Source organism: Danio aesculapii, chromosome 2, assembly GCF_903798145.1.
Source record: "Danio aesculapii chromosome 2, fDanAes4.1, whole genome shotgun sequence".
Taxonomy (NCBI): domain Eukaryota; kingdom Metazoa; phylum Chordata; class Actinopteri; order Cypriniformes; family Danionidae; genus Danio; species Danio aesculapii.
Genome location: NC_079436.1, coordinates 30,136,200 through 30,163,946, shown reverse-complemented (window position 1 = coordinate 30,163,946; position 27,747 = coordinate 30,136,200). Strand labels below are relative to the sequence as shown.

The 27,747-nt window shown below is 36.8% G+C and overlaps 1 protein-coding gene across 7 annotated transcripts in view; it reads left to right on the top strand.

Moving 5' to 3' along the window:
- ctnnd2b (catenin (cadherin-associated protein), delta 2b) overlaps nt 1-27,747 on the top strand; it is a 145,038-nt gene that overhangs the window by 85,755 nt on the left and 31,536 nt on the right. For 5 of the 7 annotated variants that reach the window (XM_056477004.1, XM_056477046.1, XM_056477012.1 and 2 more), the window contains 4 exons: nt 1,323-1,572; nt 6,748-6,804; nt 21,708-21,840; nt 24,343-24,556. In XM_056477004.1, coding sequence (XP_056332979.1) covers nt 1,323-1,572; nt 6,748-6,804; nt 21,708-21,840; nt 24,343-24,556 — 654 coding nt within the window. The remainder of the gene's footprint in view (nt 1-1,322; nt 1,573-6,747; nt 6,805-21,707; nt 21,841-24,342; nt 24,557-27,747) is intronic. The other 2 variants (XM_056477030.1, XM_056477021.1) reach the window with 1 other exon arrangement.

Here is a 27,747-nt window from a genome sequence, read left to right as displayed (position 1 = left end):
TCAATTGGGTTCAATTAAAAAAGAAAATATTTTGGGAAAAGAAGCAATAGTAGTGGGGTCCAATGTTATTTTGGGCCCCAGCATTTTTCAAATGATCTTTTGTATTCTGCAATAGAAATATTCATACAAATTTAAAAATGACACTAGTAAATGATTATAAATAAATCTTTTTTTAAATTGTAATGTTTTGCGTATCAGATATAAGCAGGAATGATACATTCTATTTAATATATAGAATATATAATATTTAATTGGGTGACGCAGTGGCACAGTAGGTAGTGCTGTCGCCTCACAGCAAAAAGGTTGCTGGTTCGAGCCTCGGCTAGGTGTTTTGGCATTTCTGTGTGGAGCTTTCATGATCTCCCTGTGTTTGCGTGGGTTTCCTTTGGGTGCTCCGGTTTCCCCCACAGTACAAAGACATGCCGTACAGGTAAATTGGGTAGACTAAATTGTCCGTAGTGTATGTGTGTGAATGAGAGTGTGTATGCATGTTTCCCAGAGATGGGTTGCAGCTGGAAGGGACTAAGATGAAAGGAAAATGAATGAATGAATATTCAATTAATAATTATAGATAGTGTGTGTTTCCTTCAATTTTTTTTAAATCAAGTAATGCACCCTTAATATGAGAACATTTACTGTATAAAAGTTGTTAAATAAATAAATTAATCGTTCATTAATTGTAATTGAGTTAAAATGTTTAATTAATCAAGATTTTGATTTTAGGCCAAATTGCCCAGCCCTAGGAAACAGTATTTTTGTCTAATTTTAGCCGTTTTAAAAGCCGTTTATTCAAGCGATCTCGACTATGCCTTCACCATTTAAATAGCCTGACAAAGCTTAAAAATGGAAATAAATAAAATAAAAGTTTACTGTTCTATTAGTAACACTATGTAAAGAGAAACCAGTCTAGGTTAAATAAAAAAAGCAAATGTTCGTGCTGACTTGAAAGCAGGGAATGTTTCCAGCTCGGCTCTGAGCTCGGTCAGCTGGAAAACTCCGCGGTCAGGATGAACAGCCCTCAGTGCTGCTTTCTGGGTAGCTATTCAAATCTGAACAAAAGCAGGCTAGAGCGGAAAAAAACTGCTTTGCATTGACACTCAGACAAGCTAATAAAGCACCTACTGAAGAACTATCATTAAGGGTCATTTAGTTATTTTTGATGATTTAACATCCTGTCTGTTCTGTTTTGCTCCTCCTGTCCTCCTTCTCCTCTCTCATAATTGTAAAACATGCTTCACCTTCTGCTGCACCCAAAGATCCAATGAACCAGTTTTGTGACCAGGTCCTGAACTTTCTGCTCTGTCCCTACTCTCCTGTTATAGCCCCTTCCTCTCCCGGTGTTGACTCCATACCCTTACAGCGCACCGGAAGCCAAAATGCCACTGGAACATTCCCTCGTGCTGGTTACGCCACCGGCCCAGGTCCTTCCACCGCCGACTACGCCAACCCGTACCGCACACTGCAGTTCTGCCCGTCTACAGACTCGCCCTACAGCAAATCAGGACCCGCTCTGCCTCCAGAGGCCACGCTGGTCAGGTCACCCTCGGTGGACAGCATCCAGAAGGACCCCAGGTGAGTCCTCACACTGTCTTGAAGCATCTTGAAGAAAGAGCTCACTCACTTAGCGGGACTGAGAGACACACTCACATGCTGTGTGATTAACACATCAGATAGTTCTTCACACGCACAAGATGTCTGTTGGGGAGATTGTGGGGAAGATGTGTCACTTTTTTTTCTTGGGCAAAAAGGAATGAAAAGTAATACAGATTAGAGTTTTGCGAGCAGCAAATGCTGTATTTGTGTATAAGCTAAAAAAAACTAGCTATTTTAAAAGTCTTTTAATGCTTTATAATGTTTAATGAAATGACTTTAAACAATTTAATTATTAGTATTTATTTATTTGTTTGTTTATTAAGCCAACATAACTAATTTCAATTAGTTAATTTTACCCCACAGTTTTGATGCCATTCAAACTTTTGGGGTCAGTGTATATATATATATATATATATACACACACACACACACACACACACACACACACACACACACACACACACACACACACACACACTATCTTACAAAAGTCTTGTCGCCAAGTTTTAGGGATAACAAATAATAACTTGACTTCTATTTGATCATTTGATATTAGAAGTGGCTTATATGAGGCAAAACCCTCTAGATTACGCTTATTTTACCAAAATAAATATATATAATCATGCTTTGATTTTTAATTATTTAATTAGGACAGTAAGGTCTGACTTTGCTTTGACAAAAGTCTTTTCACTTAACAGAAATAATGTACAGTATAGAATATAAAGTCATGGTGTAATGGAAAAATAATTAATATTGTGCATGACTCCCATGAGCTTGGACGACTGCATCCATACTCTGCAATGACTCATATAAGTTATTATTAAAGTCATCTGGAATGGCAAAGAAAGTGTTCTTGCAGGACTCCCAAAGTTCATCAAGATACTTTGGATTCATTCTCAATGCCTCCTCCTCCATCTTACCCCAAACATGCTCAATAAAATTCATGTCTAGTGACTGGGCAGTCCAATCCTGGAGCACCTTGACTTTCTATGCTTTCAGGAACTTTGATGTGTAGGCTAAAGTATGTAAAGGAGTGCTATCCTGCTGAAGAATTTGCCCTCCCCTGTGGTTTGTAATGTAATGGGCGGCCCAAATGTATTGATACCTCAGGCTGTTGATGTTGCCATTTAAACTGCATATTTTTCACACGCCCCCATACTGAATGTAAACCAAACCATTTTTCCTACACCCAACTTGACTGATTTTCATGAGAATCTTGGGTCCATGCGGGTTCCATTAGGTCTTCTGCAGCTTTTGTGATGCTTGGGATGCAGTTCAACAGGTGATTCATCGAAAAAATTTACCTTCTGCCACTTTTCCATATGATCAACTAGAAGTCAAGTTATTATTTTTTCCTCTTACAACTGGGATCAATGACAAGACTTTTGTCAGGTAGTGTGTCTGAAACCATATCTTATTATTTATTAAGGTTGATAAGTTAAAAAACAGCATATATTCAAAACAGAGATATTTTGTGTATATTTTAAATAACTTTTAAATATCCTAATTGTGAATCTTGTTTGCATTTTTGCTGAAAATGTTTTTTAATTAAAAAGAAATCTTACTAAACCCGAACATTTGAACAGTTGTAGATATAATTAGTCTTTGTCCAAAGAAATGTTATGCTTATTTTAAAGTTAAAATTCATAATAGTCATAATATTAATGAAGATCATGAAACGCTACTGGCGAGGTAGTGGCGCAGTAGGTAGTGCTGTCGCCTCACCGTAAGATAGTCGCTGGTTCGAGCCTCAGCTGGGTCAGTTGGCGTTTCTGTGTGGAGTTTGCATGTTCTCCCTGTGTTCGCGTGAGATTCCTCCGGGTGCTCTGGTTTCCCCCACAGTCCAAAGACATGTGGTACAGGTGAATTGGGAAGGCTAAATTGCCCGTTGTGCATGAGTGTGAGTGAGTGTGTATGGATGTTTCCCAGAGATGGGTTGCAGCTGGAAAGGCATCTGCTGTGTAAAACATGTGCTGGATAAGTTGGTGGTTCATTCCGCTGTGGCGACCCTGGATTAATAAAGGGACTAAGCCGACAAGAAAATGAATGAATGAATGAAACGCTACTATTTGTGCATTTTTCTACCCCAAGAAGCTTATGATGGACTTTTTTCCCAATATGTGGTCCAATTAAAAACAACATTGCTTGATTAAGAGGGTGACACATCTTACTCTTCTCTCCCCTACAGCATGAATCAGACTTCACATGACCTCACTACCTGCAGTTCCCTTGGTTGCCTATGTACACTTACAAAAGGCTAAATCACAAAAACATATCACGCATTTCCACAATAGTATTATTACAGAAATATTAGCGCATGAGGTAATCAGTTCCACCTTTTTCACTCTGTCTTTATATTGATATTAAGCATATTTTTGGTTTTATCGTGTGACATTAATTTGATGTGCTGAGAGGCCATTGATGATCATCTCCTGTGAACTAAAGTACTGTAGATCGTTCTCTTTTTTGTTTGTTTGCTTGCTTTTTCTGCTGATTTGACTTTTTTTTTTTTTGATTTCTTGTCATCCCTTTTGTTGACCCCTCATGCTTTTGTTTCTCTTCCATGTCTTTTCACTGCTAGTGGTTATGGTGGAGATGGTATGACGTGTGATGCATTGCATTTACTGGCTGCAAAAAGATGCACAGATATGCACAGACAATTTCATACTTTTTCAGAACATTCCTTTGGTTCACTAAAAGAGATTGGTATATTAAAGGGTGGGTCTGGCAACCACACCGATCACACTTTAGCACAACAATTACAGAAAATATCATTTTTGTCAACTAAAAACGCCATTTTAAAAAGCATGTTTGGCTATATTTTGGATATAAAAAGACACAAAACATTAGAACTTCTTGTACCACTTTTGAAGAACCAGGAACATCTAGATCAGAGGTTTTCAAACTTTTTGTATGATGCTAAGTACTGTAAAATAATGATCAACAGGATTTCTACGAGGTCTTAAAAAGTCTTAATGTCTTAAATGTCAAAAACTAAATTTTAGGCCTTAAAAAGTCTTAAATTTACAGAAATATTGTGTTGCAGGTCCTAAATCTTTTTTTTAAACAGGTCTTAATTTTCCTTTGTTCATATATTGCTACCCAATCTGGCACCCATCTAATCCCCAACAATCCATCTCAGTAAAACTTAAAAATTTTTATTAAAAAAGGTCATTTTAACTGTTTATCATAATGGTTTAATTACTTTCCTTACAATAACATTTATTTAAAAGTGCTCCATGTATTTTCTGCTGAGGACACCAACCTGGACAGATTGTGGAGCATACATTTAGTTTAAAAAATTTGTTCTTTTTTATTATTATTTTAAAGAAAGTTTTATGTTGGAAAAACGTGTGTAGATACAAGTAGAGCTTGCTTGTTTTCACACAATATATAAAATATTTTGTTAAGAAATATTTAAAATATAAAAAAATATATTATTAATTTATTATTATATTGAATGTATTAAATTATAATATATATATATTTTTGATAGGGCAAATAAACATCTTTTCCATCGGGCCATTTAAAAAAGTCCTTAGCATTTAGCCCTTTATGAGTCTAAATTTCATTCATAATGGTCTTAAAAATGTCTTTAAAAGTCTTAAATTTAGCTTGGTGAAACCTGCAGAAACCATGAATCAAGGAGTCAATAAAATATAAAACACTTGTGTAAATGTCACAATGTTTTGGGAGGCATTTTTCAGTTTGGTATGCAAACATACTGAGCAAATACACTATTCCACACATTGTTTTGAAACTCTTTTTATATTTCTTAATTGAACATTATCCTAATAAACATTTAACAATGTCTTATGGTATTACATTTACTTCAGTAAAGCCATTGAGTGTCTACAGCTTACAACAGAGAAATTAACTATTGTCAGGAGCATTTTTATAAATATTTGCACTAAATTGATCTTTATATCATTTGTATGTACTGTTACAGTAAAGAACCAGTTATACTGAAATTTTACATGAGTATTATACTATTACACAAGAAACATGTTTCCAAATTTAAATAATTATGTTTTTATATTTTCATTATTCTTAAACCAAAGCTCATTTTTGATAGTATTTATTTTCTTTTGACCTGGCAGCATTGTTTTCTACAAGGCGAATAACACTTGTTATAAGTATACAGTGCTCAGAATACATCCCTCACAAATTCTCATTTAAATAAATATTTCTATAAGAAGTTTTACAGTATTATATTTGTGCATATACGTTAGATTAGTCAGTACTGATACCAAATCTGGAGCTTATCTAACAAAATAACTTATGATAACGGTCCAAAATGAGTACACCCAAATTTATATGTTAGGGAAAAATGTAAATAAAAAAATTTAAAAAGCTAAATTTAAGAGAAACAGAAAATGTCTAAAAAAATTTTGAAATTTTTGTAGTGTTATTTTTTTCCCAATATTTTGCATGAATTTAAATGTATTATCTTCCTATTTCTAAAGTCGTTCGGTGACTAAAACATTGTTTTAATAAATATAGCTGTTTAATAAATCTGTTTTGTACAAATGCACCAAAATATATGACCTATATTCACTGAGAGAAATGGATAAAAATATTTGTTTCCAAAATGGGGTGTACTCAGTTATGCTGAGCACTGTAAGTACGTTGAAATGTATATGTTAAATGCTTTTTCGAACAGTAAATATTGTCGCACAGCAATTTTGCATAGTATCTAGTTTAATATCAGATTCCATTATTGTTATTTATTGTGTCAGACATTCATTTAATACCTTTCATCAACTTAGGTTTGAAAACTCTTGATCTGGATTATCTGTTGTTTTTCTTCCTAAAGGTAGAGTACAGAGGACGTCTAAACATATATATCAGTACTTAAACATAAACTTGAAATGTGAAAACTGATCCCACCCCCAAACATGTATTGCAGTTTATGAGTTCACACCAGAATGATATAGATGGAGTTGTTATCCATCGTGTGAGACCCCTCTTTAATAAAAACCAGCTACAAATCAACTTTATAGTGCATGTGGAAAGTCAAATGCAAGTGTGTAATATGTTCATGTAGCAGTAAGAAGACAGCTAAACACAGTAAATACATTATATTTTTAAAATGTCAAATCCCTTTGTACTTAGACACCTACCCTGTCTCTCTCTCTGCCTGTCTCCTGATAGGTACGACCCTGAATTCCTTGTCTGGAATCAAAATCAAGCCGAGCAAAGAATGACAAAGTAATCCAACATTTATTTACATTTCTACTCCTCATCTACAAAAGCACTGTTCTCCTCTCTACTCAACATCATACGCTAGGGCAGCATGACTGTGTTGAGACCAGCTTTGCTTTACACAATTTGTCAGAAAATGCTTTTTTTGGAATTTCTACAGTGTGTTTACAAGAAAAGATCTACCTATTCATCTATAGAAAGTACATTTGTTGGTCAAGCCTGGTCAAGATTATTATAATGGAGAGTAATTAGAAGTAAATCATAGTAAAGCACGTGTTCAGATCTCTTTTTTTAACACAAGAAGTGATATATCATAGGTGACCAGAGTCGTTCATTGCTGCAAAGCATCACATTGTGTGTGTGATTGTGTGCGTGTGTCTCCTGTTGTGTTGTCATTCATTGTTTCGTTATCATTTTAAGTTAAAGCATGCTTATTATCCTTTTTTTTACTTTTATTTAACACCATTGTCCTTATTTCAATGCAAGCAACAGCCATGATTGTGTCGTTGTGTACCACATTTTGCATAATTTAATCACTGTATTGGCAACAAAAACATTAACACTGGGTTCAGGTTGCCAATTAGATTTTTTCAGTCAAAATAGTTTACAGTTATGGTTACAGTGAAAAAAACTTAAATAGAACTAAAATACTAAAATATTGACTTATAGATAGATAGATAGATAGATAGATAGATAGATAGATAGATAGATAGATAGATAGATAGATAGATAGATAGATAGATAGATGGATGGATGGATGGATGGATGGATGGACGGACGGACGGACGGACGGACGGACGGACGGACGGACGGACGGACGGACGGACGGACGGACGGACGGACGGACGGACGGACGGACAGACGGACGGATGGATAGACAGACAGACAGACAGATGTAGAGACAGATAGACGGATGGAGAGATAGATAGATAGATAGATAGATAGATAGATAGATAGATAGATAGATAGATAGATAGATAGATAGATAGATAGATAGATAGATAGATAGATAGATAGATAGATAGATGGATGGATGGATGGATGGATGGATGGATGGATGGATGGATGGATGGATGGATGGATGGATGGATGGATGGATGGATGGATGGACGGACGGAGGGATAGATAGATAGATAGATAGATAGATAGATAGATAGATAGATAGATAGATAGATAGATAGATAGATAGATAGATAGATAGATAGATGGAGAGAGAGATAGATAGATGGAGAGAGAGATAGATAGAGAGATAGATAGATAGATAGATAGATAGATAGATAGATAGATAGATAGATAGATAGATAGATAGATAGATAGATAGATAGATAGATAGATAGATAGATAGATAGATAGATAGATAGATGGACGGACGGACGGACGGACGGACGGACGGACGGACGGACGGACGGACGGACGGACGGACGGACGGACGGACGGACGGACAGACAGACAGACAGACTTTACCCACAGTTATAAACAATATATGATCTGTGATTCAACTGAACTGTTTTGTTTTCAGAATGACTCCACTAATATAAGATGTGAGGATTTGTGTTAGAAATCTGTGGAAATTGTTTTGTTGAAAAATGTCAGAAGCATTTGTTTTTTCAGGCATGTGGAGGCATTAATATAGTCTAATGCTGAGCAGCGCAGTGTTGATTCTGTGATCCGTGCTCTGAGTGGTCGACAGGAGATGAAGTGATCACTGAACGTGACAGGGATGTTTGCTGACCTCTCTCACTGCAGACAGTTCAAGCCGCCTCTCAGGGCCATTCAAGCATGTGTGAGCTGGATCCAAAACACTGATGTCCACTATTTCCTAAATAGGGGGTCAACCACGGGTCACACATTCACACCCTGTTAGAACTCACTGCTCCTGGCAGCACAAATCATATTTATGTGACCGTTAGCAGCTCTCTGAGTTCCCACTTCCTCTTACAGCTGTCAAAAGCGTGCATTAGAGGTTCGTTCTACTGTAGGGCGAAACCTGTCAGTATTAGCCACCTGTAATCTCAAACCGACTGAGGTCATTTGCCCCACACAATATGATTTACTGAAGTAAATTGTGTTGTTTTGGTCCTGGAACAACATAACCTGACATAAACCTGCCCTAAATCAGAGGCAAATGATATATTGGAACAAATGTTGTTTACCCACTATGATTGACAGAATGTTCTGGATGACTAAATAAGGATTTTAATAGAAGAACCTCTCTGGAAAAATTATTCACTCACAATTGTAACTATTAGCTGACAGGAGTGTGACTGGTGGGATCTGCTGCTGTAGCCTATTTGCTTCAAGGTTGAATCTGTTGTGTGTTCAAGATACTGTAAATACAGCTGCAGACCCGCAGACCCACACACGTTTCAGGCACACACAATCTAGCACTAGTCATACTTGGTTAAAATTGTTTTGCTGTAAACAAAAAAACAAAACAATAATGTGTCATTAAAATGAATTACTATAGTTAATAATATAAAATTAATATAGTTATAAACTGATAAAATACTTTATCTTTTACTAAACTTTTACATAATTAAAAAAAAATTAATTATAATTAGATTAATTAGATAGATAGATAGATGGACGGACGGACGGACGGATGGATGGATAGATAGTTCTATTAAATTGAATGGCGATTGGAAACAATGATCTCCATTCGCCCGTCTTGATTGGCGTATTTGTGAAATAGTGTACACTATTGTTTATTGTGTACAATATGAGAGAAGACGTTAATAACAATAACATCCGTCGTAACCATATATGGTTTGCCTAGATCGTGTATGCTGGATTGTGTGTGCCTGAAACCTGTGGGTCTGTGGGTCTGTGGGTCTGTGGGTCTGCAGCTGGATATTATTGGTGTGTTCAGAGATCTTGGTTGTAACGAGTGGTTATTTGACTTACTGTGTCAATTCTATTAGTTTGAATTAGTCAGCTCATTCTCTGCTGTAATGTGTCATTGACAAGGCATTTTAGCACACTGAACTTGAGCTCACTTGATGTTTTCGATATGTTTACTTGAAGGGGGTGTTCATAAGACTGTAATGACACCTTTATAATCATGACATGAGTAACATCATGTATGTGAACAAGATTTTATTCATGCTTAAACCAACTGTTATTAAGTGTAATTCGCTCAGTAATGTAATTTCAAATGCAAAGATGACATTGTTTGAGATGTCTTTGTCATGACAACTTGACATTACCAAGACAATTAATATTGTCTTGAGGCCATTATAATTGTGTCATAAATATTTTCACAAAAATGAAAGAATCAAAAGGAATTTGACATAATCGAAATAAATTTGTCGTTAAAAATTTCCCTTAAAAGTGTCAAAACTGTCAAAAACTGTCAAATAATTTTATAACTATAATCGTGATAAAATGTTATTTATTAATGATAACAAATTCAATTTGTACCGCTGTAGTAGTTGATGATGATGTTATAAAATTCATGACAATTACAATGGCCTCATGACAATCATGTTGTAACTTATGTCTTGGTTATGACAAGACAGTATATGATGTATTTGGTTATGTCAAGATGTCATGGCACAGTCATCTCAAACAATGTCCCTTATGCACTGAGCGAATGATGCAGTTGACATAAGCATGCATAAAATCTCATTCATATTCACGATGTGTCATGTCATGATTATAAAGGTTTCATGACAGTCCTTTAAACACCCCCTTTAAGAAAAGTGTGTTTTTTTTCTTTGACCCATTATATTTAACCCAGTAGACCATCAGCTTTTGTCTTTCCAGGATCAACAGCCCATGCCACATTCAAAGTCACTTAAATCACCTTTCTTCCCCATTCTGATGCTCAGCTTGAACTTTAGCAGTTTGTCTTGACCACATCTACATGCTGGCATCTGATTGGCTGATTAGATATTTTGTTGTTAATTTAAAATACCGAAATTATATGTTGAGTGAGGGACTTGTATATTAAAGGGTGGAAGTTGGTTTTGACCATTAGGAATTAATTTGATTATTTTATCATAGTTGTTTGTCAATTGCTGGTTAGAATAGTAGATAATCCCACCCTGAGCTCAAGCAATTGGTCAAAGTTACATTGCTGTGTTCGAAAAAAGCCACTGTAAAGATTCTGACCGCATTTACTCTGAATCCCCAACATATCCTTCAAAACCCCTTTTAAATGCTTTATATATCATCCCAGTTTTACTTCAAATGTATGAACGAAAACTTTAAAAACATTCTTAAAAGATAAAAGAAAGTCTTAGAGGTTTGAAACACCATGAAGTTGAATTAATAATGTTATAGATTGACTATCTTTTTTAGGTGGGATAGATAAAAAGGCATTTCAGCTTTGCTTTTATCTATAAGCTCACAGTTCTTGTCTAATCTATTTTGTATGCGCATCATCTTTGATTGAGCTGTCACATGTTGTTGTTCCAGTACTCATTTTCTTTCAGACAAAGGCACGCACCAGAATGGAAGTGCATGAAGTGCATGTTTCATGTACGTGAAGCTTATTCAGCATTCTGCTCGTGTTTGAATAGAAAAGCCAGGGAGCAAGCTGAGAGGACAGAGGAGCTCTATGCTCATTAGAGTGTTTGTTTTAACAGTGTGCACGCTTCAGCGGCTAAGCCACAAGCTAGAGCTGCAGCGATTACATGGGCTGGTGGCTGGTCTTATTTACTCTGTTCAGCATGTGTAAGTTCTTCATTCATCTGCCTGTAATGCCAGAAGCTAGTTGTATGACATACAAACAGGCCTGCAGAGTGGCAGTTATGATGAGGCTTTTAGCATGTGGCACTTAGATATTTATTCTTCAGTATTTCATTTATATTTTTACCATTCTTTATTATAACTGCATTATAATGTTGTTTTGCCAACATTTACTTCTTTAACTTTGAGTATTAATTCAGATATCTCAATTAAATGTTGAAAATCACACATACCGTAATCGTCACTAATAAAGGAAAAAGATTAAATTAGTACACTAAATCTGTGTAGTATTTTGGGAATTGGCCCATATTAGCTTCACATCAATACGTTGACATTTACGTGTTTTTGATGAGGACTGTTGTGTGTGTCTATATTAAATTTACCTCCATTTCATCTCTTCCAAAATATCAACCCATTAGCTCTTAATAATCATGCTCAGCCAGGCATCCTGAATGCATAATTTATGATGCTTTTATTTGGCTGTTTTTTTTATGCCACGCAACAGCCAGTGGTCCACGAGGGGCTTATCCTCTTCTTCCTCTGGCCCAGTGGGTTATTTTGGCTGTTGAGCTGTAACATGAAGCTGGGATTTGTGGTGTTAATTTTTCTGCTATGGGGATGAAAGATAGGCTCACCTGACTGAACCAGAACAAAAGCCCAAACAAAGACCTGTCACAAACAGGGGAGTTTGTCTCAATCCAGTGAGTGCTCAAATGTTACATCACTCTGCTAAAGGATTTTCAGGCTGCACACCTAGCAAACCTTTTATAAATCCATAGACAACAAGACCCATTTCTTTCTCTCTGTAGCTTTGTCCCAAAACCTATGAGCAGCCTCTCCCACAGGAGACTCCATTGATTTCAATAGAGTGCTGCAGGGATGACATCATTTTGGAGACCAACCCAGAGGTTAGCATCACCCTACTCCCCTTCGCAAAAAGCCAATAATTTTCTTTATTGGCTTTTGTGTTATTGCAGGAAATAAGCTCTATGACCAATAACAGATTGATTTGTTCATTGTCACCACAAACGAGCTTCCTTTCAATCTGTATTTTAATGGGACCTATTATGGAAAATTCATCTTTACATGGTGTTCGAACACTGATGTGTGCCCACACTTACCTCTTTACCGTCAGTACAGTTTGAATGCTGGTTTAAAGTCAGAGCCTCGTTCCAAACCAGGGAAATGGATCTTAAGTATCACCAAACCTAGCTGAGCTAGAAGTAACAACCGCTTGTATCAGGGGCTGATGTCAGGGTTACTATGATCAACAAGATGAAGCAAAACTCTATTGAAAAACAATTTGGAAATAACAGAGCAAGGCAAGTTTATTTATATAGCACATTTCATACACAATGGCAATTCAAAGTGCTTTACATAAACAGGAATAAAAGAAACAATTAAACAAATTAAAATGTGTTAAAACAGGTAATAAAAGAAAAGTGCGATCTGTCTGATGTAGCACAGTGCTCATTCAGTAAAGGCACCACTAAACAGATGTGTTTTCAGTCTTGATTTGAATGTGCCTAATGTTGGAGCACATCTGATCATTTCTGGAAGCTGATTCCAGCAGTAGGGGGCATAGTAGCTGAAAGCTGATTCACCCTTGAACTCTTGGAATTTCTATAGTTTATTTGATCCTAAAGATCTGAGTGGTCTGTTAGGTATGTATTCAGTGAACATATCTGTAATGTATTGATGTCCTAGGCCATTTAGTGATTTATAGACAAGTAATAATACTTTATAATCTATTCTGAATTTAACTGGGAGCCAGTGTAAAGACCTGAGGACAGGTGTGATGTGCTCTGATTTTAATAGTGTATTTTTGGGAAGGCCAGTGAGGAGGTCATTACAGTAATCCACCCTGCTGGTGATAAAAGCATGAACAAGTTTCTCTAAGTTCTCACTGGAAACAAAGCATCTAATTCCATATTCTGAACACATTATTATCACACTCAGTCTACACAGTGATAGGAGCATTGCACAAACAAAATATTATCACTTGTAATCTCCATCCATGCAAATTATGCAAAACAGAATATTGGGAGTATGTGCCCTGGGCTGCATATTTGAGAACAAGGGAATATGTGTCCTGGGATACTTATGATTACATTTTGTTTGGAAAGCGAATGCTACGGGCAGTATGAGGCCGCTAACAAATACTGTTACTACATCTGAGACTGGCAGAAATGTACACAGCGAGAAATAGCAGGTATGAGAAAACATGCCCTAGTAACCTTTTTGAGAAAATGTTCACCGTGGCCTCTATTGGATTTGTGAAAAACAAAAACTGCAACCATATTTAGGCAAAGGTACATTTTCCCGGTTCTTAAACATGTAGCCCTGGCAATGTTTTTCCAATGAGCCTGAGTTGAAATAATAGTGTGGTGCACAAACATGTTGTATACTATATGCTGGGATTGGATTTACAAACCCATTAGCATTAATAACAATGCAATGTTTATGGCGTGTTTGACTCGTTCCACATTTGCATTGCTGGGAAAGATGGGATGTATTAAGTGATGTTGCAGTTCTTAGCTTGACATTAGAGCCAGTTCTAAACTGGCAATAGCACTGGCTCTGAACTACTGTATCACCCAGTTCATGCTTGTGGAAAAGGGGTATGTGTGTAAACAAACAGATCTAAACAGCCAGATCGAAATAGAGCTAATAAAAATGAGATTTATTACCCAGCTGTTGGCATTCATGGACATGCTGACTGCTGACAGCTGGCTTTCTCTGTCTCTCATCTATGTTCTTCCTCTATGTTTAGCTGCTTTAACACAATCTACACTGTAAGCAGTGCTATAGAAATAAAGATGAATTGAATGGAATTGTGCACTTCAGATGTGTGCATTTAGAAAATAGTTTATCGGGAGTGGCAAGGCTTTGAGACAGATGCAGATAATGCACTTTCATGATGATGAAGAACTGCAATGTCCTGTGACTGTGACAGGCATGACAAAACCAAGCAAATGTTTTCTCTTGAGAGTGTCAGAGATGCAGGATGTTAAGTCTCTGCTTTCTTCTGCCAAAGGGGCTAGAGCAGCATCTGATTTGCAATTAATGAGAAACTCCAAAAAGCAGTGTGTATGTGCTCAAAGTGTGTATGTGCTATCCACTCAAAAATGAGCACTTACAGCATGTTAGAATAAATGATCTCTGAGGTGTTTTCAGCAGAAACTTCACAGACACATTCTGGGGACACTTTTGCCTTTAATTCCATCTTATATAAAGGAGCATAATTGGCCCCCTTTAAAATCTTCTAGTTAGAAAGTTTGTATGAATGTGAGTATAAACGCAACTCTGTTAGTAGACTACTGAGCAAGTTTTCCTGTTCATCTTAATTACATTGAAGCAGATCATGGAACCACTGGATTGCAGCTGGAAGGGCATCCGCTGTGTAAAACATATGCTAGATAAGTTGGCAGTTCATTCTGCTGTGGCGTCCCCTGATGAATTAATTCATGAATTAATTGAATGAATGATCATGGAACCGATTAACTGATAGTTAAATGGTACAGTCATTGCCATCTGTTAATCTAAAAAACACACAAAAAATTTAAGCTTATATGCCTCTATTATTTAAAATATTGCCTTTTACATCATGTGTTATGTTATCATTTTCTTCTGTCGTTGACCTTATGTCAAGAAGCAAGTTTCTGAGAGTAAGCTTTATTATAGCACAACTTTTGCACTTTTATAAAACCATCCCGTTGCAGTCACTGGTTAACAAATAAATGTCTTATATGAGTACTTCCTAGCTATGATTGATCACTAAGTATTAATGCACTCAACTAAATTCTGGCATATTCAGTGGTGACTTATCTAAACTCATTGCATTCATAAGCTCAACAGAAATGTGTGTATGTGTTTTTTTATTTATTTTTTTTTATTCAGAGATAAAGTAATTACACCGCTACAACAGTTCATAATATACCACAAACTAAGTAAAAACATACCACGAAGGGCTTACTCAGACAAGGTACAGTTACCTTGTCCCCCCTCTCCTCTCCCCTGACGGCCTGCACTCACACTGCATTTCGCCTTCCAAACTTGAAGACACTTATGTCATCGATGATGCGACAATTCAAGAGAAGCGCTCTTGCTCAGCACAGTGGACATTGCTTTGCTTTATATCATTTTACTTTTGACACTCATGATATATCATAATAGTCATCGAGGGGTTTGAGTCTTTAATAAACCACAACTGTTTCCATTCATTGTACAGTTAGACTGATTAATAAATCCAGATAAAACAGTCCCTTAAAAGTGAAATTCCATCTTCAGTTTCAGGCTCAGACGCGCTTTGGACTCACTCTCTAAGGGTGTACTCACACTATGCTATCTGAACCATGCCCAGGCACGTTTCCGGTTCGCTTGAAGTGTGAATTCTCAGAATCGGGCCAGGCGCATTTTAGTTGGCTGACCCTGGCCCGATTGGAAAAGGTGAGTGAGAGCATGGTTTGGTTGGGCAAAGTGCGCCTGAGCCCGAAACTGAAGATGCAATGTCAGCTTTAAAGGGACTGTTTCATATGGATTTAATAATAATTTTTACTTTTCAATGAAAGCAAACTGTCATAGTTTATTAAAGATGCAAACCCCTTTGCTGCACGTCTGCTTGCACCTTTAGCAAACCTCCTGATATGTGCAGCACGAGGACTTTATGATAATTTATGAACGTCAAAAAATGTGGATCTGTTCGGCAAAATATTTGACTGGACGTCACTGCATCCCAAATGACTAAAATTATATGACTAAAGCAATGTCCACTGTGCTGAGCAAGAGCGCTTCTCTTCTGTTAAACTGAACAGTCATTTCATCGATGATGTAAGCGTGCTTAGGTTCGGAAGGCAAAACGCAGTGTGAGTGCAGGCCATTGGGGGAGAGGGGAGGGGGACAATCGCGCTTCAGCATGGTTCATGGCAACTGTGCATAGTGTGAGGACGCCCTAAGAAACATAATGCTCAATTTATGGTTGTGATAAAGGTTTCGGTTGATTAAATAGTTTTTTCAATGCATCATAATGGGTCTTTATGTTAATATGATAAAAATCAATACCATTGTTACTGTCTTACTGTATGTACAGATTGATTAAGGTTTTGGAGATGCAATGAGACCATTTTATTTCCAAAAAATACTGTAGAATAATCAAAACAGACTGGGCCATCTGGCCAAATCAGACTAACCTCACAGAAAGAGCACAGAAAGAACAAATCTTTAAATAGAGTCATGTGAAACCTATATTATGTGAAAAGTAAAGTATTTCTAACCTTGAATGCATGTAAAATTATTGGAGGAGACAACAAAATATCTCAACATCTGAAAAATCATAATAGAGGCACTAATTCCTTAGGATGCTCATTCCTTAGAAAAAACATAACATTATATATCACATTTAAAAAAATACTTTGCAGACTTTAGCTAATTAAAATTTATTATCCATCATTTTGGAGATATTTTACTGAGCAATGCTCCTCGCTTGAAAGAATTGCTGATTTTTATTTGGTCAGTTTGAGCAGAAGATATAATTAAGTGGCAGTTTATGTGCAGCTTATAAGATGTACTTTAAAATGCTGCGTATGTTAGCAGCTCAGAAGGTTTTGGAACAGAGCCTCTCTCTCATGTTTCTGACAGCGAGAATGAAGGTCAACGTTTAGTTTAATAGTGCTAATAAGGGGGTGGATCTTGCAGGTGAAGGTTAAGGGACGAGCGGTTTATTAGTAGACCAGCCATCCATCCAAAGCATGTCTCTATATCAGACCATGAAGGGTGAAATCACAAGTCTGAGCGCATGCACAACCAAAGAGCTCTCTGTTCTCTGTAGCGTGAATGAGTCATTTCCCAGCCAAATCCTTCTCCGGCTTTGGCAAGGAATGACTTTTCTTTTTTTTTTTTTGTAGGCCTGGGTTCTGAGCAGACGTTTGATTATTCATGTTTGGTGATTAATGGTAGGTTCATCGGCCTGTCACAGTGATTGGAGCTGTACTGTGGGGGGTGTGGCCTCAGCCGGGCATTAATTGTGGTAATGGCGAGGTTAGGGATTTGGCTGCCAGTGACAGACCTGACAGAGAGGAGCGAGTGTCACCAGGCTCCAGCAGCTTGCACTCTGCATATGTGTGTGTTCCCTGTAGGACTGGCCTGCTGGGAATGATTCAGCGCTAAGGTTTAATGATGCGAATGAGGACGAGCTGGGTGCCATTACTATTCTGACTTTAATCATAAATGATATCGGCAGTTTCTAGAGCAGCAAATATCTCATAAATCTGCGTGCCCTACACGTTTAGTCCTCATCACTTATGTATGCGTTCGTTCATGACAGGATTTTGCATTATCGATGGATGTAAAACACAACTATGACTGCCCACTACTTTGGTGGGCTTGGTATCAGAGGTATCTTTGAGTACAAAATAGAATATTGCAGTTTCATAACATTTTCAATGACAGAAACAAGCATGAGCTAAAACTTACATTTTGCCTCCTCTGACTGATTTAATGAAATGCATTGGACATTTTTTTACTGTAATGAAACTGTATGTGCATAATAATTTCTATATATATACAGCTACTGTGTATAAACAGTAAAGCCGAAATTATTCATACCGCTTATATATATAAAGAAAGAAGAAATGTCTGCATGTGTTTATCGTTTTTCCTTATCGCAAACACAACTTGGCTTTTTCTGGGCCCTGGTTAATTATTGTGATATCCCGATTGCAACAAAGAAATACTGGGAAATCTCTGTAGACGGATGACATTTCATGTCGTTCAGCCTTATAATCTTAAAATGTCTGCAAAACCACCTGTTTTGTCATTTTTAGACCCTCGGTAGACCCTTGTATAAACGCAATATCAGACTCTTAACTGGTGGAACACTAAAATATATATGGCCGGCGATGATGGCGAAAGTTGACGAGCTGGAGACTGTTGTTGGAGACTGCACCAAAAAAATTAAAGCTAGGGGGGTGGAATTACGAGAGTTTTCTAGGAGAAATTACAAAACAGATTATAAGGTTAAAGGCAAAACTAAATGCATTTAATAAGTAATTTCTATACATTTAATAAATCATTGCATGATATTATACATATTACTATAACTAAACTGAAAGGTAGTAATTTTAATTGCTAGAATAAATTGCCCTAAGCAGTTGTTATAATCGCATTATTGATTAATTAAAAAAGCAACGGACAAATAGTTTGTGACTGTACCGGCTTGCACCAATTTGTACTTGAATTTATCTACCTGCTATATCCACTGTATTTTCAGGCTAAAAGTAAGGTATTTTTTAAATCTGTGAGACAAGTCCGATCTCAAGAGTAAACATGTATTTTCAGAAAAGTTCATACAATGTTGTTAATATGAAAACTTATGGTCTTGAAAGGAAGGCATGCCCTCAAACCCCACCCCTAACTCCTCATTGAGGGATGAGTGAATTGTACTAAAATGTATGAATGAGATTAAACAAATCAATATGAATTAGCAACTAAATCAAAAAGTTACGAATTGCCATGAGATAGCATTAGAGACACATTAGCCATTACAGGTCAATGACTAAAAGTAAAACAAAATGCAGAAAACTGTAAAACTATTTGGGCTACAAACTACTTTGTGTGTGTATGATTGTGGCAATAAATTAAATACTTATACCAAATAGCAGTTACTGTAGCAGCATCAAGCAGCATAACAGATTGCTTTGAAACTGGAAGCCCCTGACATTCATGTTGAAAATGGCCATTCATTAAAAGAATGGCTAAATTTGAAAATATCCTAAATCAAGCTTAAATCTATTCTCATTTCATTATGAGGCATTCAGGACATTGTGGTGTTTCTTGACTGTCTATGAATGAATCACTGAAGTATTCTGTCAAATGATTAATTAATAACAGTGATTCACTGTGAAATGAACTACAGTATGTGTTGCTCAGAGGCTGAATGAATGATTCTTCAGTGGCTTAATTTGGAAGTATTTTAACTGACAAGAGTATAAATATAGTTAATGACAGGATGTCTGCAAAAACACCCGCTTTGAATGTTATCACTCGATTGAATAACCAATATCAGTGGTTATCAGCTGATAGATATGGGCCAGCAGGTGCATTCTGTGCCTACTGAAAGGCTCAGAAAGCTGTTATCATCCTTCCATGTGGTTAATCGGCTATACTAATAGAGAAGTCTCTAGATCCAGATCAGTTTTTACATTACTGTGACTGTTGGGTTTAGGGTTGGGGTAGACGTTAATAAAATACAATTAATGGGAAATGTAATGAATAAGATAAATAATTCTTGGTAACTTCCGGCCTGTATAGCTGAATAACCATGTGGATGGATAATAACAGCCTTCTGAGCCTACTAGTAGGCACAGAAGGCCATTACTGGCCCAAATACATTAGCTGATAACCACTGATAACACCAATTCAATCAAGTAATAACATTCGGATCAGCTGACAAAAGACTCCGTTAACATGATTTATAGTTTAATAAATGGTTGTATGTGTCACTTTTGGAAGATGCTTAGATTTTTATAGTTATATTATCTTATATTTTATATTATCTATATTGGCTGTAATATAAAATTGTTGAGCAGTTGATAAACTTAAAAGCTGATAAAGCATTGGGACCCTTGCCTTTTGCTTTATTGCCATCTATAATTACACGAGGTAAACACTGAGTGAATGATTTCACTTTAGTGCACTAGTTAATTAACACAGTCATTTTAGAGCTTCTGTCAAAAATGTATTTACACTAATTAACCCAGAGTTGGCTTATGCGACAGCGCTACATTGATTACCATATAAACTTCATCCATTTTATAGTCATTTTTATGTTATGCTTTAATTACTGATTAACGCAAACATTATCAGTTAGTCCGCTCCTGTGATTTGTGTCAGCCTCCTGTCATAGCATTGGAGTTTTGATGGCCATTTCCTACCCACCATAATGGATTTTGCTCTCTGTTTTTGTGAACAAATCTCTCAGTACATAGTTCGAGCTCAGCGAGATGTGCTTCAAACAAGCGCTTATTTCTCAAGGTTAAACAGTGATAAAACCAACAATGATACAGCGATTGAAAACAAAGTAGCTATCTTTCAGTATTATCTCCTTTTTGACCTTTTCCCAATGGATCCCATTCTTCTTTTTCACGACCGCAATTGCCCTCTCAGGTTTACCGGTTGCACTATATAGAAACAGGACATGCTACAATAGATGTTTCCCATGGTGCCTCTTACACAGAGATGTTTGTCCATCATGTTGGGTTTTTTATTGCCAGCATCGCATTTTCTCTGCCTACACATGTCTTATTTTCCCTTTCTTCGCTTCTCTCCTTCCTTGCGCTTTCTTTCTATGATTAGCACCCCATCTCTCACATAGTGTATCTTATTATCTGAATCGATTCCTCTTGTTTGACAGTCTCTGACATGGCGGTAGTGTAGAGACAGTGGTTGGTGGTCGGAGAGAGAAACAAACTTCGATATGTCAGACATCGAGTTCTCCTATCTTGCCTACGTGCAGAATTTGTGTTTGCACATCAGGAGGATAGTGTTGGATTTGTTTACTCCTATTTTATTTGCTGTTGGCTCTGATATTGTGATGATCGAGTCGCGGGACCCTAGGGTTTACAAAATGCAGATCTTCTCCTTTGGGGATTGATGCACCTCAGGATAGCTCCAGGCAATAGCACAGCTAGCTGTCACTGACACCTGTGATGAGACTCACATTTCCGGGAGGATGTTATTGTCTGTATACATTACCCATGATCTGACGTTCCTCTGCAGAAAGCATAAAATTCCAAATATAAAATGATCGCTGGCATGTTTGGCTGTAATACCTTTTGTTTCTCATGCGTTATTTGTTTTTCCGTTTTTATTCTCCTTACCGACACTGTCATACATCATATTTTGAGGTTCATTTGTTTCCATTGTTTAGTGGTATTCGTTTTCTACGTTAATTACTACTACTTTACTATTTTCAAAGGAGAAAAGTAGTGCAACTAACAGCAGGAGATCAGACGTTGGCAGAAATTACAAACCAGTTGCATTCGGTTTGATTAATTGTGAAAAGAAATACATAAAGACCCAAGAGAGGAGAATTAAATGTTTACAGCCCATATAAAAGTAAGCTGTTGCAGTATGCTAGATGCATTCAAAGACATGTTTGCATTGTTGTCTATGTGAAAGCTTCTCTGTGTTCACTTATGCATGTTTATGTGCCTCTTCAGGGAATTTGGCTGGAGGGATCCGGAGCTGCCAGAGGTCATCCAAATGCTGCAGCACCAGTTTCCATCGGTACAGTCCAATGCTGCCGCTTACCTGCAGCACTTGTGCTTTGGAGACAACAAGATCAAATCAGAGGTGACTCCTGCATACCAACAGCAAAGCTGTTTTGTATAGACTATCTACTTATATATGCTTGCAGTGAGGATCATGGTTTTAGGTTTATTTGAATTTCCATGCTAGTTCAGATGCTGGTCAATGCAGGAATGGTAGCTCAGTGTTTTCTTTATCTGTCTGTTGTTATGTATCTCGGGTAAAGAAACAAATGTTTTAAAAACAAGAACAAAAAAGTCTTCATTCTCACAATTAATCACCCAATAATTATATTATGTATCTTTATTTCGCTTGGCCTTGATAAAGCTTACATTCTTGCTGCCACGGCTTTTGTGTATTCTTATGCCCACATCCTCTGTTGTTTATGCCCTCGAAATATTTCTAATAATTGCTTTTTTTGACAAAAGACTTGCTTTTGACAATTTTTGATCAATTTTTGAATTCATTGAATACAAACAATGATTGTATTTTGTTAAAACACTACTGACTAAACAGCTTAGACATATATACACACACCCTCATGTACTATTTGCAGTGGTGGCCAAAATGATTAGACCTGACCGATAAAAAAATAATACAAAGTAAAAAATGTACATTTTTTGGCTTCAAAACATGATTTAATTTCTTAATGTTCAAAAGATGTGGATGGTTAAACTGTTTAGTCCACTTTTAACTTAAGTATTTGGTATGTCTAACTTGTTTTTGTATGGTAATCAAGTCATTTTTATGTCTGTAGTGCATTTTACAATGCAAATTGTGTCAAAGATGCTTCTCATAGATCAGGGGTAGGCAATAAATTTTTCCAAGTGGCCACATTAGACTCTGTGGCAGTTTTAGAGGGCCAGACCAATAGAAAACATTCTGTGAAACTATTCAATAAACATTCAGAAAAACTCAAAAGTTTTAAAAAGAATCCATTTTACACCAAAAGTATTTTAAAGACCAGCATCACAATCTCAATTTCATATAAATGCCACAGGGTTGTTTTTTTTTGATTGCTTCACCTTAGTTAATTTTTATTTATTTATTTAGTTATTTATTTATTCATTCATTTTCTTTTAGGCTTAGTCCCTTTATTAGTCTGGGGTTGCCACAGCGTAATGAACCACCAACTTATCCAGCATATGTTTTACGCAGCGGATGCCCTTCCTGTTGCAACCCATCACTGGGAAACATCCATACACTTTCATTCACACACATACACTACGGACAATTTAGCTTACCCAATTCACCTATAGGTCCATAGATGAACCAGCGACCTTCTTTCTGTGAGGCGATTGTGCTTCCCACTGCGCCACCATGCTGCCCTTATTTATTTATTTATTTATTTACTTATTTATTTATTTATTTATTTATTCATTCATTGATTCATTCATTTTTTTTATTTATATTTATATATTTTTTTTTTAATGTTCATTGAGAGAATTCTAGCATGTGTTGGGCTGAACAAGTGCACTGAAGTCAGGTTGAATGTGAGATGGCTATATGATCTAATGATCATCACTGAGAGAGGATCTGTATCTGGATTTGTTAAATCGTTAATGTGAGGTAATTAGTCTACCTTAATTACTGTGAAATTCCATACAAAGTGTGAAGCTGCCTGGTTGGTTTCTGTCTCATGACTAGTGGTTCGTTCGTGGCTCTCTGAATAAAAATTTCGATTTTTTTCAACTCGCGGTGCCTAGAAAACGTGAGCGTGACATATACCGCATGTGCATCCCTTCCTATTTGCGATTTAAACGAAACCAAGCACACAAAACGCTATACGTGAAAGTCCCTTTTTGTTGACTCGCAATATCAGACCAGCACATTGCAAAGCCCTGTTTGCGGTTAAATTTAAATTAAGTAAATACTTCATATGTGTCGATCAAAGAAGTCCAGCTGGCCGCATGTGGCCTGCTCTTTGTAAAATGCCCAGGTCTGATATAGATGGAAAGAAATTATAAAAAATAAAATAAAATTTCAGATTATGGAACATGTTCATCAAAATAAGCAGGCAGCAGAGTAGTGGCAGAATGTTGTAGATGTAATTAAATTAAAACTGATTCACTTTAGTTTGATGCAAATGTCACTTTTCAAGGACGAACCGATGAAGAGCAGCTCTAGCAACCTCATCCAAGCAGGCCAGAGGTGACGGTGGCAAGAAACCAAAACTCCACCAATTGATGGAAGTGGAGCACAAAACATTGGAGAAACTTGGCTTAATTAGGGGACCAGTTTTCCTCTGGCCAAACTGAAAAGCAGCAAGGCTGCTGTCCAAGAGATAAACTACATTCTGTATCTTTATGATGATTCTATTCTATAGTTCATAGAGCATAATCATGATTTGGTAGATATTTCATTTATTTTATGGATATTGAAAATGGCCAATTCAACAAAAAACAACTGTAACCTCTTTAATCTGCCAAGAGTTCTAATAGTTTTGGACATCGCTGTATGTTTTCGTGTGTGGGTGTGTATTTACATGGTTGAATGATGGTGTCTATGGTGTCTTTAATACAGTATATGTGTGGCTCTGTGTATCAGATACGAAGGCAGGGTGGGATCCAGCTGCTGGTGGACTTGCTGGATCACCGTATGACCGACGTGCATAGGAGTGCCTGTGGTGCACTCAGAAACCTGGTTTATGGCAAGGCCAACGATGACAATAAGATTGCCTTGAAGAACTGCGGTGGCATCCCTGCACTCGTGCGACTCCTGCGCAAGACAACTGACGTGGAGATCAGAGAGCTGCTCACAGGTACTCACAGAAATAAGCACTTTTGTTTCTTCTCCTTTGTTCTCTGACATGAAATGATTCAGGCGAGAAGTAATTTGTTTGTCCACACTGGAAGATAAAATGCTGCTAGACTTAGGGGACCTGGGATACTCATACCTCTGACTCAGCTGTTTGTTATCATAATAAGTCACATATTCATGGAAACAAAACACAGAAGTAGACTGAAACAACCAAATTAACCACATCTGAATTCAAAATGAGGAAAATTATAAATTTTTTAATTACTTGGGCAGTGTTTCCCAACCATGTTCCTGGAGGCACCAACATTACATAATTTGGATGTCTCCCTATTCTGACCTGGTAACTTCAGCTTTTGGAGTCTTTTCTAATGTTCTAATGAGTTGATTTAGGTGTGTTTGATTAGGAAGAGGTTGAAAATCTGTTCTGTTGGTGTGCCTTCAGGAACAGGGTTGGGAAACACTGACTGCCAAGTTTTTTGTGACAAATTTACCTAACAAATTCATAATAAAACCTAAGCCACCTAACCTAACTGCAACAATTTAGCACTAAATAACAGTTACAGTATTTATAACAGCAAAGTAGTCAGTATTCTTGCTATGCTACAAGTCAGATTCAAATTTCAGCATTTTTATTATTGTTTTTTTCTGAAATATGACAATATTTGCATTCTTTGGCAAACTATGACACCCGTTTTATTTTTTATCGCATGTCTCAGGATGGAGTACATAACGCATTTCATTATAATCTAACATTTTAAAAACAGAAGTTATAAGTTATCATACATTTTAAGTCAGTCTATCATGCAATAACTGCTGCATCTGCACTTTTTCACAAAAGGTATGATTGATAAATATGACTCTGAAGTCATTTAAAGTGCAGTAAGTGATATCCATTATTCCACTCACACATGAAACTTGTCAACTTATCATGTCTATGTTTATTGCCATCTTTAGTAGTGCTGTTGTTGTTCCATCTCTCTGCATTTCTCTGACTGAAAAAATGAACAGTGCAGTTAGTGTTTACATTAGGGCTGCACAATATATCGTTTCAGCATCGCTATCGCAATGTGCGCATCAATAGTCACGTCGCAAGATCTGCAATTTTGAGTCTGAATTATAGTTGACCAGGAGCGACAGAGCTCATCTTATTTGTAGAGTCACTGCTAAGTTTAATCATAATAGAGTGAAAGTTTATCATTTGCATGTGTTTTTATGGCCTTGGAATAAGCATTTCAAGAAAGTTGGAAAACAAAAAGTATGATGTTTGGAGGTGTAACCAAGATTGATTTTATTTAATTATTCATACGATTTATGGGGGAAAAAAATTGCTTACATTTTTTCTTGTTTCTAATCTAAATATGTATGTTTCAAATTGAAATTAAGATCATTTTAAATAATTATCCCATTGGCAAATAATTTAACATGTTTTAACGAAAACAAGGGCTCTATTTTGACGATCTAGGGGCAAAGTCTAAAGCGCATGGCGCAAAACCATTAAGGCCATGTCCAAATCCACTTTTGCAATTTTAAGGATTAAAAATGTGCCCTGCACCCAGAAAATAATTTTTGTAACATTTTAATCTTTTAATTTTTGTCATATGTAAAGATATTTGTATATTGATGTTCATCCTGTGTTTATTAAACAATGTGTAAGCGTTTAGACACATAGGCACACAACTAACGTGATCTGCATTAAATATATGCGGAAAAAAATTGTTTTGCATTGTGATTATTTAATTTCTGCACCTGAATATTGTTAAACTCAAAAAACAAACTGTCAAATACAGCTATTCAATCCATTTGTATATATCACAATATTCATTCATTTATTTACATTCAGCTTAGTCCCTTTATTTATTAGGGGTCGCCACAGTGGAATGAACTGCCAACTATCCAGCATATGTTTCATACAGCGGATGCCCTTCCAGCTGCATCCCAGTACTGGGAAACATCCACACACACTCATTCACACACATACACTACGGACAATTTAGTTTGTTCAATTCACCTGGAGAGCATGTCTTTGGAGTGTGGGGGAAACCGGAGCACCCACGCGAACCCACGCGAACCCACGCGAACACAGGGAGAACATGCAAACTCCACACAGAAATGCCAACTGACCCAGCTGGGACTCCAATCAGCAAATTTCTTGCTGAGACAACAGTGCTAACCACTGAGCCACCGTGTCGCCCCATTGCAATATTTATTGCAGAAAAGTAAAATATCACAATGTTGTGCAGCCCTAGTTTACATCTTATGGACAAAAAAAAATGAGCAGTCCAAAACGATTAAAAGGGGACTTTGATACATCAAATACACATTTAAAAATGAAGCTTGTCAATTTCCAACTCAAGAATACCACACTCGAGTCTTTCATACATTTAAAACTTGTCTTTCAATATTTTCAACTCCACTTGAAAGACACTGTATTTCACTTCGTTTAACTGAAAAGGATGTTTGACCAATGTGATTCCATCATGGGCATGATCAAAACATCCTGTCTTTTTTATGCGGTGCCTGATGAGGATGCAATGTCTGCCCCCCTATATATGAATGCACTCTGTCCTTATTTCCGCCTTTTTGCTCGTTCAGCATACAAATGCATTGTATGTGACCTTTCTGTCACTATCTAGGGCTTCCTTATAATTGGGCCCAATTTGTTAATCAGCTCTCCTAGAATCGCTCGCTTGTTACTGTAGACCCTGCTACCCATTAAATGATTTGTTAATGATCTCCTAATTGGTAAGGGCTATAATAATTAAGGATAATGCCAGTGCTTGGCATAGCCTCTTTAGGGACTTGTGTATAATGAGTCTTGACGCGTTGACAAAAGACAAAGGCTCTTCTAAATCCCCTATAGAAATATTCCTGTTACAAAGAAGCTTTCTGCGAGATGTCTGAAAAATTGGGCGGCGATTTGCTTTTTCAGGCATTTCATAAATGTCAGATGCTGAATTGTTGGGAGACACTTCAATAGGATGTTGCGGCTCCCTTGTGTTTCAGACTTGGTGAGCAATCTAAACGTCCATCAATTGAAAAATCACCATCATCCTCAATCCAGCGCTCGGAGAAACAGCTACAGTGTTTAAAACTGAATATAGGCAGATAGAAGCAGAATGGCACTTGCTTATTACAGCTCCATGTCTCTGTGCATGTTATTCACGTTAGATGACACATTTGGAAAGAACAGAA